Genomic DNA, 14,234 nt, shown 5'->3' with positions numbered 1-14,234 from the left:
ACACCTAACACTTAATAACTCAAACCATATAGATTCCAAACTTGACAAACCCTAACCATGGTTATTGTTAAGATACACCTACAAAAAGTTCAAAACCAAATTATTATTATTGTTTATTAAATTTGTATGCTGCCCTATACCCCCAGGTCTCAGGGAGGTTACAACATAAAATCACAATATAAAAACACAAATGGTCTTTTTTAATAACGCCAAACCACATTGCCAAATTCATTTGGCAAATAAATAAATCTAATAAGTTATACTGATTTTAATGCATCAATAAGTTACTGAGGCTGAAATCTGTACTTCTGGAGTGAGGAACCTTTTCAGCCTGAGAGCCTATTTCCCACATAGACAACCTTCCAGAGACCACAGGCCAGTGGTGGGCGGCACCAGAGGAAAAAGTTGGTAAAACAACAGATACTGTATAAGTAACTTCTGAACAGTAAGGTACATTCTAGCCATTCAAATGTCAGTTTTCTGTACCCATCCATTCATCCTCCCAACTAGGCAAACGAGGCTAAATTATCACAGTTCAAGGAAGCATTACAGCCAGGGGAAAGCACGTGAGGAGGGGATAGAGCAAGGTGAGATGAGGGGCGTGGCTTGGAGAGAGTTCCAAAGGCCTGAGGTTCCGTATTCCTACTACAGTGGAATCTTGGTTTTCGAGCGTAATCAGTTCCGGAAGACCATTTGACTTCCGAAAACTGAAAGTGGAAACTTCAGTTAAATAGGGAAACTCAAAACGGAAGCTGTGTCTGAAAAACGTTAAAAAAACAGAGCATTTACCTCCAGGTTTTCAGTGTTGGGGAGCCGAAACGTATGATAACAGAGGCGTTCAAGAACCGAGGTTTGACTGTATACATACTTAACCAGAGAGAAAGTCTTATCGAAATCCATGGGACTTGGTCTTTAGTAATGTGTATATCAATCTACTGTTAATATGTGACTAAAAGTATTTGTGGAACTAGTTCCCAAGTGGTTGAAGGGGAAATTCTTGAGGATGCTGAGTATGCTTTTGGATGGTAACAGCTTGGTGTGTTTGGAGTGAGACTGCTCCGGAGTTGGCCAGCTGGAGACAACTCCACAATTCATGGCTGCCATTGCATAAATACCTTTTGGATCTCTGTGCCTATTATAGAACTGTTTACCATTAGTTCCACCTCTCATTAGCTGCCCTGCTTTCTGCCCCACCAGACCCAATGAACAGTGGCCACCGTTGAGCCAAAGCCCTAACCTAAATAAGAGCTTTGAAGCAGTAGAGATTAGTAAGCAAAGAACGTAGCCAGATAGATCAATTTCATTGTTGCATGATTTGAAGGTGTTTTGTACAGCGTTCTAGTAAGAAATGATTCTGGTTCTCTGGCTTATTTTTTATCGCTTTCATAGGAAATAGAAAAGCTTCTGGAGATGGTGATAAATATCCTCTGTAGTACACAGAATGGGTAAGTAAAAGTTGTACATACCTTCCTTAAACATGCTTATCTGGAAAAAGTCCTCAAAGCACAAAATGGAGTCTGAGAATATAGGTTGCAATACAGTTATAGAAGGATTACAAAACATTTAACTGTCTCTAAAGAATCATTTTAATAGTTATGTCCTTACAATTATTACCTCAGTTTTCATAGAGTGCTCTCTGCCTTTAGAATCTAATTAGATGTGTTAGTTCACTTAAGTACAGTACATGTTTTCCTCAGCTCTGCTTTACTAGTTCTTTAATTGTGAATGATCTCAATTTGTCAGTTTCTTTGCTAGTTTTATCCTTGCTCTTGTTATCAAATTATGAAATGTGTTTCTCCTTCTGCCAGTAATCTAGTATCTTTTCACCCCGCCACATATGCATATAATCTGCACGCAGGGCTGCACAGTTTCAATAATTATTCACATTCCATAGAATCTCAGAGGTAAAGTCTGCATTAGAGAAGCAATGCTTTCTGCACCCACAGTAATTAAAGTATTTCACAATTTAGCATGCTGCAGCAGGACTCTTGGAACTCGTATATGACAGTCTGTGTAAGACTTCATCAGATGCTATGCAGCAAAGTTAAAATAGTAATGCGATACAATATACCAGCTTCATCTGCTGCGATTTTTTCAAGGATTCTTGGACTTGCACCTTCAGAGGTAAGAATTTCTATATGATTTTGCACATTTTTTTGTGTATCTGCATATTTTTCTGTGTTCTCCTGAACCAAGTCACCAGGCCGTCTGGAAGAGATTCTGTAAGGAAGCTCAAAAGGAAGGGGAAAATAGGCTAAGTTTGGTCCCCCTATGTCTGATTGCCTTACTTTACTGTTGCCCAGTAGGTTCAGGAAAAAATGTAAAGTCTTCACACAATGTATTATTTATAAATTTATACGCCACATTTCTACAGAATTACACAAAGGTGGCTTAAGCAAAATTGACACAGTACAAAATAAGCTACCTAAAACAAAGAGAAAATGCAAACTAAAAACAATAAAAATTAAGGAGCAAAACCAGCAGAAACTAGAAACAATCAATCACCATTTTAAAAGCAGGTCACAGAGTAGTAGATTAGGAGTCACAACACTGCAATCTCTTCCCCTTCTACGGTGTGGTGTTTTTTTTTTTTGTTTTTTTTTTGCCAGCATTAACCAGAGTTCCTTCTTAACTGATATTGACATGAAATTCCTTACAAGATATGATGGGCATGAGCTTAGGTGACTTAAAAAAAGAAAAAGACTCTAGATCTGTCAATGTCTGTTACAAAGATCCCAAATGGAACCTCTCTATTCAGAGAGACATGATACCTCTGACTGCCAGATGCTAGGGATTGAAATGAGATGGCCTTAGCTTCATGCCTTTTGAGTTATAGAGGTGCATGGTTGGCTGGTATTGGAAACAGAATGCTGGACCAGATGGTGTCAGTGAAGATGCTAAGTGGACCTCACTTGGGATGGCCACCTCTTTTTCTTTTGTAATGAACTGTTTTTAATGAACTGCAAATGGACAAACTGTGGTTAGTGTTTACTACGGTTTATTGAAAAAGCAAACTTTAAGTAATAATTAATGATCCTGACTTGTTTCAATAAATACTAATTGACGCTAATATAGTTCATGATTTAGTAATAACAACAAGCTGCAGTTAACTGGAAATGGATACAGTGGAGGAGCACAAAAGCCCAAACTTGAGTATGTAATGTTAACTGGTTTAAACATCTGCTTAAATTGCATTGGCTAAAGAAGATTCTCTTTACTCTGATATCTTACAACTTCTAAATGTATTTGTATTAATAGTTCTAAAATCTAGTTAAGAATAGATCCTTAAAATTTTTTTTTTTTAATTACTGGCAGGTAAAGGTGTTTTGTGGGACGCGGGTGACACTGTGGTCTAAACCACTGAGCCTAGGGCTTGCTGATTGGAAGGTCAGCGGTTCAAATCCCCGCGATGGGGTGAGCTCCCGTTGCTCGGTCCCTGCTCCTGACAACCTAGCAGTTCGAAAGCACGTCAAAGTGCAAGTAGATAAATAGGTACTGCTCCGGCGGGAAGGGAAACGGTGTTTCTGTGCACTGCTCTGGTTTCACCAGAGGCGACTTAGTCATGCTGGCCACATGACCCAGAATAACTGTCTGCAGACAAACATCAGCTCCCTCGGCCAGTAAAGCGAGATGAGTGCCGCAACCCCAGAGTTGTTCGTGACTGGACTTAACTGTCAGGGGTCCTTTACCTTTTTTTAAAAAAAAAGGTGCTTAATTCTAACCAAAATATGGAATGGATATTTGTATATGTGAAATACCACCCAGTGCCCAATAATATGGGAGATGCATAAAGTAGAATGAAAAGTTGACATCTTTCTCCAGTATCAGTACTATCTCTCACTATTTAGGTTTTGTATTGCTTTCTTTTTTAATATATAGAATATTCTGTATTGTCTTAACCTCTTTATTATACCAGAATGTGCATACTGGATTATACTTGAAGGAGGGAGCAGTAAATGCTGGGGTGGGGAGAGAGAGAGAGGAATGAATCAATAGGAGAACTGTGTGATAAAAACCAAAATGTAAAAATCTCAATAGTGGTAGGTTGCTTTTGTATTCAGCAGTTTGTAACTTTCCCTTTTGCATAATAGGTTTCAGAAATATTCCAAAGGCTCTGTGAAGATACCAGGACCTGGTTTCGTCAAGTTTTGACAAAACCTTTGCTAGAACGTTGTTCATATTCCTCTTCAGTTACATTCACATTTCCAGCAGAACTTGAGGTTTGTATTTTGCAACTACAGCTATCCAAATCTTTGTCAGTACGCAGTGTTTTTTTCCTTTTAACTCAATGAGTTTTTTTTAGCAGATGCCCTTACTTCCTTCTCATACCTATGTGCTCCTTCTGACATGTTAAGAAATGTCAGAGGGTTTATTGTTTGATAGCTTAAGATCTGTGGTTTCTGTCACACCATAGATACAAGGTTTACCCATCCAAAGTTGGTTCCAGAGAGCCCACCCTAGAGTCACTGTTGCTCAGATGCAAATCATTGAAACCATGCAGAGAGAGAGAGATAGTGGAGTGCCACTCATTTCCAAACTGGGAATATATCCAAGTTAGTGTGGTGGCTCCTCTACATAGAGCAGGGGACTGCCAAGCTTCTCCTTAGTCCAGCACTTGAACCCAGCAGTTGCATTGTGTTCTAAGAGAGAGATTCTGTACTTCATAGTGACTGAGAACCCAGTGCTTTATTGGTGTGCAAAAATGACCAGTCATAGCCCCTAGCCTAATTATAAAAATGGTGGGAGGAAGAAGAAGAAGAAAAAGAGTGTGGATTTGATATCCCACTTTATCACTACCCGAAGGAGTCTCAAAGGGACTAACATTCTCCTTTCCCTTCCAACAAACACTCTGTGAGGTGAGTGGGGCAGAGAGACTTCAAAGAAGTGTGACTAACCCAAGGTCACCCAGCAGCTGCATGTGGAGGAGCGGAGATGCGAACCCGGTTCACCAGATTACGAGTCCACCGCTCTTAACCACTACAGAAAGTTTGTGTGTAAGAGAGAGAAAGAGAGAGGTGGGATCTTAACGTATTCTCTTTTAGAGGTCACAGACTAGGAGTATATGCTCAGTAGAAGAAAGCATAGAGGGAGTAGGCATGTTAGCCAAGGACTGATGTACATGCCTCGTCCGGGCTTTTTAAGAAAGCCTGAGTAGGTTTCCCCCAGAGGCTCGCCAAACACTGTGGGGCAAAGGTGGGACAGTTGCTTGCCAGTTTATTTGACAACAGCCCATTACAGTTCCATTTCTGCCAGGTAATCCCAGTTGCAAGTCAGTAAGCATCAAGGAGAGGTGTAGTCCTCCTTTTGCATGTAGTCTTGAAATGGGCCTCTACCCTGGTAGGTTGGCAGGTGAAGGAAGGTGAGGCTGGCATCTACAAGTCTGCCACTGCCAGGAGCCCATGGCGTAAGTTGGCAGCCCTAGTGGATCCTGCAGAGGCCTCACGAAATGACCCCTCTCTTGTCAGATGCTGATGTCGCTGATGGGGATCTGGTCACATATTTTTTGCCACTTTTTAAAAGCTCCTGTGAAGCATGCAACCTGTCTTCTAAAGATGCAGGCATTATCCCTGTCTTCTTCATCATTCCATTTTTTGTATTTCTCACCTACTGGGAAAGGGTAGGGGATTGTTGTCGCATGCTGCTCTTTTCTTCTGCCAAGAAGAAAAGAGAGCCTTGGTCAGGGAGAACCAAGGGCCTATAAATACAACCCTCTTCTGCTCTTAATTTGGGTTAATTTAACTGAATAATAATTTTCTTTCTTAGGCTTGGGATCATTTTTTGAAAATAGACTTTGCTAATACAACTTTCACAGAAGAGTGGAAGAAAACTTTAATCACAGATATGGAAGGCAGAATCAAAAAGGTACTGCGATTAATGGATTATATTGTATCATATGAAATGGAAACTACCTACATTCAATCTAAATCAGGGGTGGGAAACCTTTTCCCCATGGCTACTTCTCAGCAATGAGCAGTGCCAAATATGTGTGGCCAGAGTTGAAAGTGGGCATGGCCAGCCCCACAATATTACACACCACCTTTTGCTGAGGACTCTAGACCCAGGTAGCCTGTGTAAAATTATGGCATACCAGCCTAGACAGGAAGTGTCTCAATCAAATTGCATGTCAGTTCCTCCTTCCAGGCAGTCTTGTTTCAGGAGATGTCTGCTGTCACTCCATGTCACTTTCATATTGAGGAAAGATCCTTTTCCTTAACAGAGCTGGGAAGCTTGACCAGCAGGGACAAGCAGAGGGTAACCTAAGTTCAAGTTAAAATCCCTTGCCGATCCTCATCTTTTGCTGATCCCCATCTTTTTTTCTGGGTCAACACCTGGCCTTACAAAGGCAAATGGATAGGGAAAGGCAGTCTTATCAAGCCAACCAGGCCACAGCTCTGGCCCAGATCTCATTAATGAAAGCAATCTTATCAGGCACTCGGAGAGACCCAGTGCGCAGAAATCTTAAATGAAGTATTGAATGGCCAGGTCCCCTTCCTCTTTTTCAGAATCTCTCCCTCTGCCCTCAACCAACATAAAGCTTCTCAAATGCAAGGTGGTTCTGATGCACTCCTTAGGAGCTTAGTGAAGAAGAGGCCTCTCCCATTCCTCTCAGTAGGACCCTGGCAGAGACACACTCCCAACTGGCATGTTCCCTTGATCGTTTGGGAGCTTCAAAAGCTTTCTTTTGCCTGAACATCAAGTGACCGATGCCAACAGACATTGACACACTTAGGGATCTGCAGAGTCTTTGCAGCTTGCGTAACAGACCTCAGCAACTCAGCATTTTGGCTAATCTACTTTATTTACATAAAAACACACAGAGAGCACTGCAACATGGCTCCCTCTCTCTAGCATCAAACAGCAAAGAGAAAAAGAATAAAGGACCATAGTCCCACTTCACGGAACACAGTAACACAAACATCCTGTCTCCGTCACTTCCCACTCTGTGGTGTCAAAACATACACCATCATGTGATAGACAAAAATCCCATGACTGCAATCACGGAGCAGGAATTCTAACAGTTCTGCATATCAGGAGACCCCACCCTGGGTCATCAGAGCGAGATCTCCCTGCTCACAGAGACACTCCAGGCCCTTTACTCCCTTCCCCTATGAACCACTGATTCCAAATGCAATGTATTTTTTTTTAACATAATATTTATTGAAGTTTCAAATAAGACAAATAAACAAAAAGACAGAAAAAACACACAAAACAAGTATACTTTCAGTCCTTATTTTCTTATACCTTATTTCCCACGACTTCCCCTCGCCTCCCCTTCTTGTGTTCCAATTCCAAATGTTAGTTCAACAAGTTCTTATCCCCAATTTTTACCTTATTTCATTGTTATGTTTAAATCCTTTTAGTAACAGATTTTAACTTATTTACCTCAGTCCTTCTACTTAAACCCTTTTTCCAAGGTCGACCCAGATTCCCTTCCACAAATTTCCCAATTTTATACTAATACCAAACCAAAAATACAAAATAAGAAAAATCAAAAAAAGTCTTTATACAACCTTTGGATTCATCAAACCCCACCCTCCCTTTCCCGGTTTCGATCCCCAAACCAATGTCCATCAGTCCATCTGCTATCAGCCTGGCGATCTCACATCAGAGGCTTTTAAGTCTCTCTCAGTTCCTCTTTGCCGGTTCTTTGGATAGTCCTTTATATTAAACCCCGAATCTCGGAGGAGCACAATCCCAAAAAAGTCCATATTTCTTCGGGCCAGACGTCCATATTTGAAAGAATTCATGAATTTAAATGTCCCAAACGCTCGAACTTCCATCTTATTCAAATTTGTAATCCATAAATCTTCAGGTCTCCATCTAGGTAGGTCTCTCCATTCTTCATTCTCCAATTCAAGCCAAATCTTCATCATCCAATTCTTATTTTCCTTTATGCCCTTCCTGCCAGGCCTCTGGCCTTCCTTAACCTTCTGCAACATTATAACTTCTCCTTCCTTTCCCTCCAGATCCTCATGTTTCTCTTCCACTTGTTCCACTTTCCCAAATTTGTCAAGTTTCTTTCCCTGCTCAGCTGCAAAGTCTTTTGTTTCCGCTACAGGGGCTTTTGGTTCAAAGACGAAGACTTGAGTCAAGTCCCTTCCATTTTCAGTAAAGTTGTTTACTGTTTCATTCAGTCCCTTGACCCCTGTAGCCAAAATATTACTTTGTTCTTGAAGCTTTCCCAGGAGATAAAAAGTCTTGTTCAACTCAGTGAGTATTTTTCCACTTCCAGCCATTCTTGCAGTGTCCCAAAACCCCCTCTAGAGGGATTATAGATATTTACTATCCTTCTAGTTCCAGTCCCAAAATCAAAATAGCTTATTTTTCGACAGTTTATAACCAAAATGTAGCAAATCCAACTGGCAAAGGCAGCAAAAACAATGTTACTTTGTGTTCCCCAACTTTGACAGCTAATTTTGACAGCTGTCAAAGTCTTCTGTATCTTTCCAACAGGCTCTCTCGCTGATCACTCCTGGGTCCTGGGGGGTTACGCAGCTCTCAAAATCCACTCTTATCCTCCAGCAAAATTACTTATACTGTCCAATCGTGAAATTAATAACTTTGTTCAGTTACAATAAAAAATATTCTCTCGACCTTAGTTATTTAGTCCTTGCTTTAAGTTGTCTACAAGATGGGGAGACAGACTTTCTTTTTGTATCTTCCCCGATCGTGCCAAATTCAAAGAGAAAATTTCCTTTTTAAGTCCAATTTCTGTATTACTCACGGGTTGTTACTTTTTAGTCCGAATGTTCTCAGGAAAAAGTCAGCGCTCTCCGTAACTGGCATGTGGCTTCACTCAGCAGGGGAAGCAGAGGACTCTCAGCACCGCGCCGTTCCCCGTCCCCCGTTCCGAAGCCTTTAAAAAGGCTCCTTCGCAGGTTGGAGGGGCGCAAATGGTGCCCGCCGAGTCACCAAGTCCACAGGCTTCCATGCCTGTGGTTTCTAAGGGTCCCCACGTCGCCGGCGCGGCAGAACCCGATCCCTACTGAGCAGATTCCCTCCGGAGCTCGGAGGGAATCCGCCATTAGACGTTGGCGCTAACCCAGAAGTCTTCCAAATGCAATGTAGGGTAGCAGCAATGCAGTTCCTTAGCAGATAATGACTCTGAGTCCAACCAAGAGCAGCTGCCGTGGGAACAGAATTGTGTGCCCCTTGATCTCTTTGGTCCCTGTCTCAGCTGAACTTACGTTCCACTTCTGGAGCAACTACCTCTTAAAGTGCAACTATTCCTCCCATCCACCAAGGTGGCACAAAAATCTGTTTTGTCATTCCTTAAAAAGTCTCACCTTTTTGCAATGGACAGTGCCACTTATCAATAACAAAAATCCTCCAGTTATGCTAACCCACAGTACAGTACAGACTGGAGGATCATCAGGAAGTTTTTAAAGTTTGATGTTTTATTATGTTTTTATGTGTTGGAAGCTGCCCAGAGTGGCTGGGGCAACCCAGCCAGATGGGCAGGGTTTAAATAATAAAATTATCATTAGTTACTGTTACTAGAAAAATATATTTGCTTTGTTTTATTGTCCTAAATTACTTTCCTTCCATGTTTTCCTTACCTGATAATCTTAAATAACTGGAACCAGGTAGAATGTTTTCTTTTTCTTTTTGCTCTTCCCTGATAGGAATCTGCTGTTGAACAGATTAAAGCCTACTGCTGTTGCCATGAGAAAATGGAACAATTTGACCCTATGATTAGCAAAGCTTTTGAAAACTGTGCCATAGATGCTATAAAATTAGCATACCAGGTACTATATCTAAAATCTTCTGAATCCTACACTTAGTTTCCAAGTACAGTGGTACCTCGGGTTAAGTACTTAATTTGTTCCGGGGGTCTGTTCTTAACTTGAAACTGTTCTTAACCTGAAGCACCACTTTAGCTAATGGGCCTCCCGCTGCCGCCGCGCCGCTGGAGCACAATTTCTGTTCTCATCCTGAAGCAAAAATCTTAACCCGAGGTACTATTTCTGGGTCAGCGGAGTCTGTAACCTGAAGTGTATGTAACCTGAAGCGTATGTAACCCGAGGTACCACTGTGCTGTTACTTTGTTGAGATTATGCTACATGTGCCTGACTGTGGGAGTAAGCAGTAATGGGTTTGTGATTCAATGCCACACGTAAATCCAGCTTGACCTCCTGGATTGCCAATCAAGGCAGGCTGACAGATCGTGTAGCTGGGAGCCATATTCTGTGTGGATAATTCCTGCTCAGTGACAATCCTAGGATTACAAAGTCATTCCTCAACTGTCTTTTTGTCTGAATCCTACTTGTTTGAGATGTTCCTCATATGTAAATCGATTTCTATTGCCATATAATTTACCCTTTGGGAAAGGACAGCAAATTATTTGGCCAATCTCACAATGAGCAGATCTGTGAAGGTAAGTTCCTTTTGGATTGGGCTGCATTATGAATAGTGAACTTTTTTTAATGATGTAGCAAATTTGTGAAAATAAGATGACAGACTCATTGCTATCTAATGCTGCCAGGTCTAACCTGCCCGTGAGGCAAGGTGAGGCAGTTGCCTTAGCGACAAGCTCTGGATACCTGGAGAAGGTGTTTGCCTTCTCAGGTATCCAGAACATTTGCATTGCCTCTAGTGGCAAAACATCCAGGGCCCTGAACCCTCTACATATTTTGTGTCACTTAGGAACAGACTAATCTCCTTGAACTGATATCCCATTACAATCTGAGCAAACTGGGTAAACTTGTATCTGCTGCCATCATAAAATCATGGCCAGCTGATGTAGCAGGGAAGCCTATAAGAGATTTGGAAGGCGTGCTGAATCATCTGCTTGTTTGGCCAGACATCAAGCATCTTTTCATCTTCAATGGTAAGTGCAGCTATCTTTTAATGGGTAAAGTTCTGGGAGCAGGTGGGAAATATCTTATTATTGAAAGGTGCACAGAGGGTTATTTAATATCAAAACAGAGTTGAATAGAAGGAGAATTAGTATTGGACATTGTAGAAAGGAAAAGTCAGTTAAGGTTTAATAACTGGTAGAGGATTTATGCTGAAACACAAATATTGTGTGTTTGGAAGAGTATGATGTTGCAGGCTATTGCAATTCTTTTATGTTTTATTTCTTCTGATGAATAATGGGTCACCGTTGTTGTAAGGAGGGCAGCAAACTTTCAAACTGTGTGTAGAACAGAGAGAAGTAAGGAAACCTAAAGGGGTCGCCTTGCTTCCAGCTGCCATGGGGATGAAGTTATTTTAGCACCTAAGGACAAAGGTTGTTTGCTTGTTTTTAAAATACCTGACTGATCTAACAGGTGTGGTTGGAAACATTCTGGACCAACTTACTGAAGAAGCCCAAGAGCTAATGGCCAGTGCTGACTCTGTATATACAAAGGTTTCTGATGAACTCATGACAGGCCATATCCTAGTTAAACATTTAGAGCTGGTTTTAAAGCACAAGAAGCAGTTTCTGTCCATTTGGGAATTAAGTAAGTGTGTTTATCTGTATATATAAACGGAGAGATGTGTAAAATATAGGACTGAAGTCCAGTTAAGAAATGCTAATAAATGTTACTCAATTAAAGCATATCCATTTAATGTCAATTTGAATTTGCATATCATTTTAAAACTGCATTTCTGAAGCAAATATAGTGGCTTTGTGTTTAGTTGACACATGTATTTTAGCTGTCATTTGCCAAATTCACATTTTGTAGTAAGCCAAACTATTGCTCACCAGGACCATGTGAATTTGTGAATTAGAGAGGAGTTTGCAGCCTGGTCTATTTCACTTACTCCCATTCCATGCTGAGCTAAGCTAAGGTTTGGTTTAGTGTATTGCCTGAGCCCAGGATTATGGTTAATCTCCTCCTCATTACAGACTGTAGCCAGTGTTCGTTCCATTCTCCAGTAGCCCACACATTTGCAGAGTCCCAGTAAGTCATGGCTTAGCATGACATGCAAACTAGGTTCACATACAATTAGCATGCCTATTGTGTGTGAAAGATGGGAGAATATTTCTTCTAAGTTAGTGATTGCTATTTGTAGCCTTTTATAAGGATGGGGTGGGATTCAGCTAATGAGCCCTACCAGTGGAAGCCTTCTCAAGGACTTCCCCTAGCACAGTGGACCTTTTTTCACATGTTCCTTCCCCTGTGTCTCCATTGTCCACTCCCCTCCCCCCCCAAAAAAATAATTGGCTCAGTGGGTTGGGAGAACCCTTGGAACAGCATGCAAAGAAAGGAGAGGGCATATTGTTCCATCAGACAAGCAGAAATGCTTACACTGACAGAGCAATCTGCTTACCACTGTGTTGTGTTACTCCTGCTGTATTAAAGACATTCCTTCTTAAAAATGAGTGCACCCTTTGGTTGATCTTTGTTTTTATCCAATCATGGGATAGGAGACAAGGGAAGCACTTAAGCCTGAAGCTTCACTTGGGCTCAGAGTGGCTTGTGCATGTAATGCTAAATCACAGTTTAGTGGTATTTGCACATCAGCTGTTGAGAAGTAGAGTTCTGGAATGCCCTTGAGCTTATTTGGGAGATAGTGAGTCCAAGTTTTGTAAAAGGAAAGAAAATAGGGATTTTGTGCAAGTGATTGTAATTGGCAATTTTCATTTCAGGGCCCAAGCATATTTCGCTGTTTGATGAAAAAGAGCACAGATCAAAACTAGAAGGAATACTTGACTTGAGGCTGCGAGAACTACTGTGTGTCAAGAGGGAGAAAAACTGTTTGGAATCCCTCTTGAACATGTGCAGGAAAGTGCAAGAGTATATAAAAGGTATTTTTAAAGGGGGAGGGTAATTTTAAAACTCTGGCTCTGTTAGTTTTCCTTTGCAAAGATTGTTAAAGATTGGGAGTGGAAATAAACCGGGGAATGAGAATGTCCCAGAACTCTCCAACATCAGAAAAGCAGATTAATCCAAGTAGAACAATTGGGTAGAAATTGCAAATTGTTCATTTTTTAAACAAACGTCACAGTTGATGCTGCAATGTGAACCATTGTATAGCAAAGATAAGACCCACTGAAGGTTTTTTTTTTTTTTTGTGTGTGTGTGTGTGTGTGTGTGTGTCCAAGTTCTGATTTTCGCTTTACTTTCAGTGGATATTGCTGAAATAGAGCAGAAGCACAGTGAAAACCTGGCCTCAAAAGCACTGGACGATGTTGTGAATGTGAGAGACATTTCCCAGAGTGCTGATAAAATTGAGACATATTACCGCCTGAGTCCAGCCCTGAAGAAGATAGCGGAAATTGTGAATAACTTTAAAGAGAGTGACGTCTTCCAGTACTGCTGGGAGTGGGCAGCCAAAAAACTTGTCGTTGATGAAGATATTGCTGCTCTGGATCTTGATGAAGTGCCTCCCTCTCTTTTTGATCCTTGTTACTGTGAATTCGTGAGGCTGTATAACAGTCTGAAATCTGGAGAGCTCATGTTTTCTGAAGTAGACATACTCTTCAGAGATTTTACTAACCGTTACGAGGATCTGAAAAAAGATTTTCAGGTTATGTGCAATCTACAGCGTCAAGATGGTGGAGAATGGATAGATGAGCGGATTCAACAAATCCAGCAATATCATGAATTGCATTTGGCCATGGACTCTGCTAAGGTTATCGACAAGGTCAGGGAAGGTTTGAATCTCTCTGGTGACTTCAGAGTCCTGCAACAGTTACTTAACTTTGTAAGTATATTTCTTTGAAACCACAGTTCGAGAGCTTATCCAGTAAACTTGGGTAGCTTCATTCTGTTCAAAAGTTGATAGTGTGCACTTTTCATTTGGGTCTATACGTTATCGCAGGAACACAAAATGTGGATTACATATAGAGTTGTTTAGTACTTTGGCTTTTTGGATCTCTTTAATTTCTTTAGCATGGTTTTTCTGCACTGAAGATAAGAGAGGGTTGGGTTTTTTTTTGTAATTACACCCCATTTGTGAATTGCTTTCTCCAAGGATGTCCAGCCATTAGGTCTCCCCCCCCCCCAATTCCTAGTTACTTAATACTGTCAGGCATTTGGTTTATAGAATTTTATAATCATATTAAAGAGGCAATTGTATGGGTTGGATTCAGTGTAGCTGCTTGCAAGACAGAACAATCCTCTCTCCTCCTACTGTGTACTGTATAAAATGCAGGGGCACATAGGAAGAGGAGAGGGGAAAGTCCCTTTGCATTGGTGGAACTTTTTCTCGCTTCCCCTAGCACGCCAACTTAGTTGAACCTCCCTATACTGTATTTCTATTCCGTACTGCAGAACCACCTACACGCAGTATGCAATTTA

General features: G+C 41.2%; 1 protein-coding gene across 1 annotated transcript in view; it reads left to right on the top strand.

Moving 5' to 3' along the window:
- LOC310839080 (E3 ubiquitin-protein ligase RNF213-like) overlaps nucleotides 1-14,234 on the top strand; it is a 94,269-nt gene that overhangs the window by 25,379 nt on the left and 54,656 nt on the right. The window contains exons 13-21 of the mRNA XM_083727295.1: nucleotides 1,390-1,445; nucleotides 1,971-2,124; nucleotides 4,092-4,220; nucleotides 5,764-5,862; nucleotides 9,627-9,749; nucleotides 10,648-10,831; nucleotides 11,274-11,447; nucleotides 12,581-12,739; nucleotides 13,061-13,638. Coding sequence (XP_083583421.1) covers nucleotides 1,390-1,445; nucleotides 1,971-2,124; nucleotides 4,092-4,220; nucleotides 5,764-5,862; nucleotides 9,627-9,749; nucleotides 10,648-10,831; nucleotides 11,274-11,447; nucleotides 12,581-12,739; nucleotides 13,061-13,638 — 1,656 coding nt within the window. The remainder of the gene's footprint in view (nucleotides 1-1,389; nucleotides 1,446-1,970; nucleotides 2,125-4,091; nucleotides 4,221-5,763; nucleotides 5,863-9,626; nucleotides 9,750-10,647; nucleotides 10,832-11,273; nucleotides 11,448-12,580; nucleotides 12,740-13,060; nucleotides 13,639-14,234) is intronic.

This window comes from Podarcis gaigeae (genome assembly GCF_964106915.1).
Source record: "Podarcis gaigeae genome assembly, chromosome: 2".
Lineage (NCBI taxonomy): Eukaryota > Metazoa > Chordata > Lepidosauria > Squamata > Lacertidae > Podarcis > Podarcis gaigeae.
Note: the sequence above shows the minus strand (reverse complement) of the source record. Positions and strands in the feature narration are given on the sequence as shown.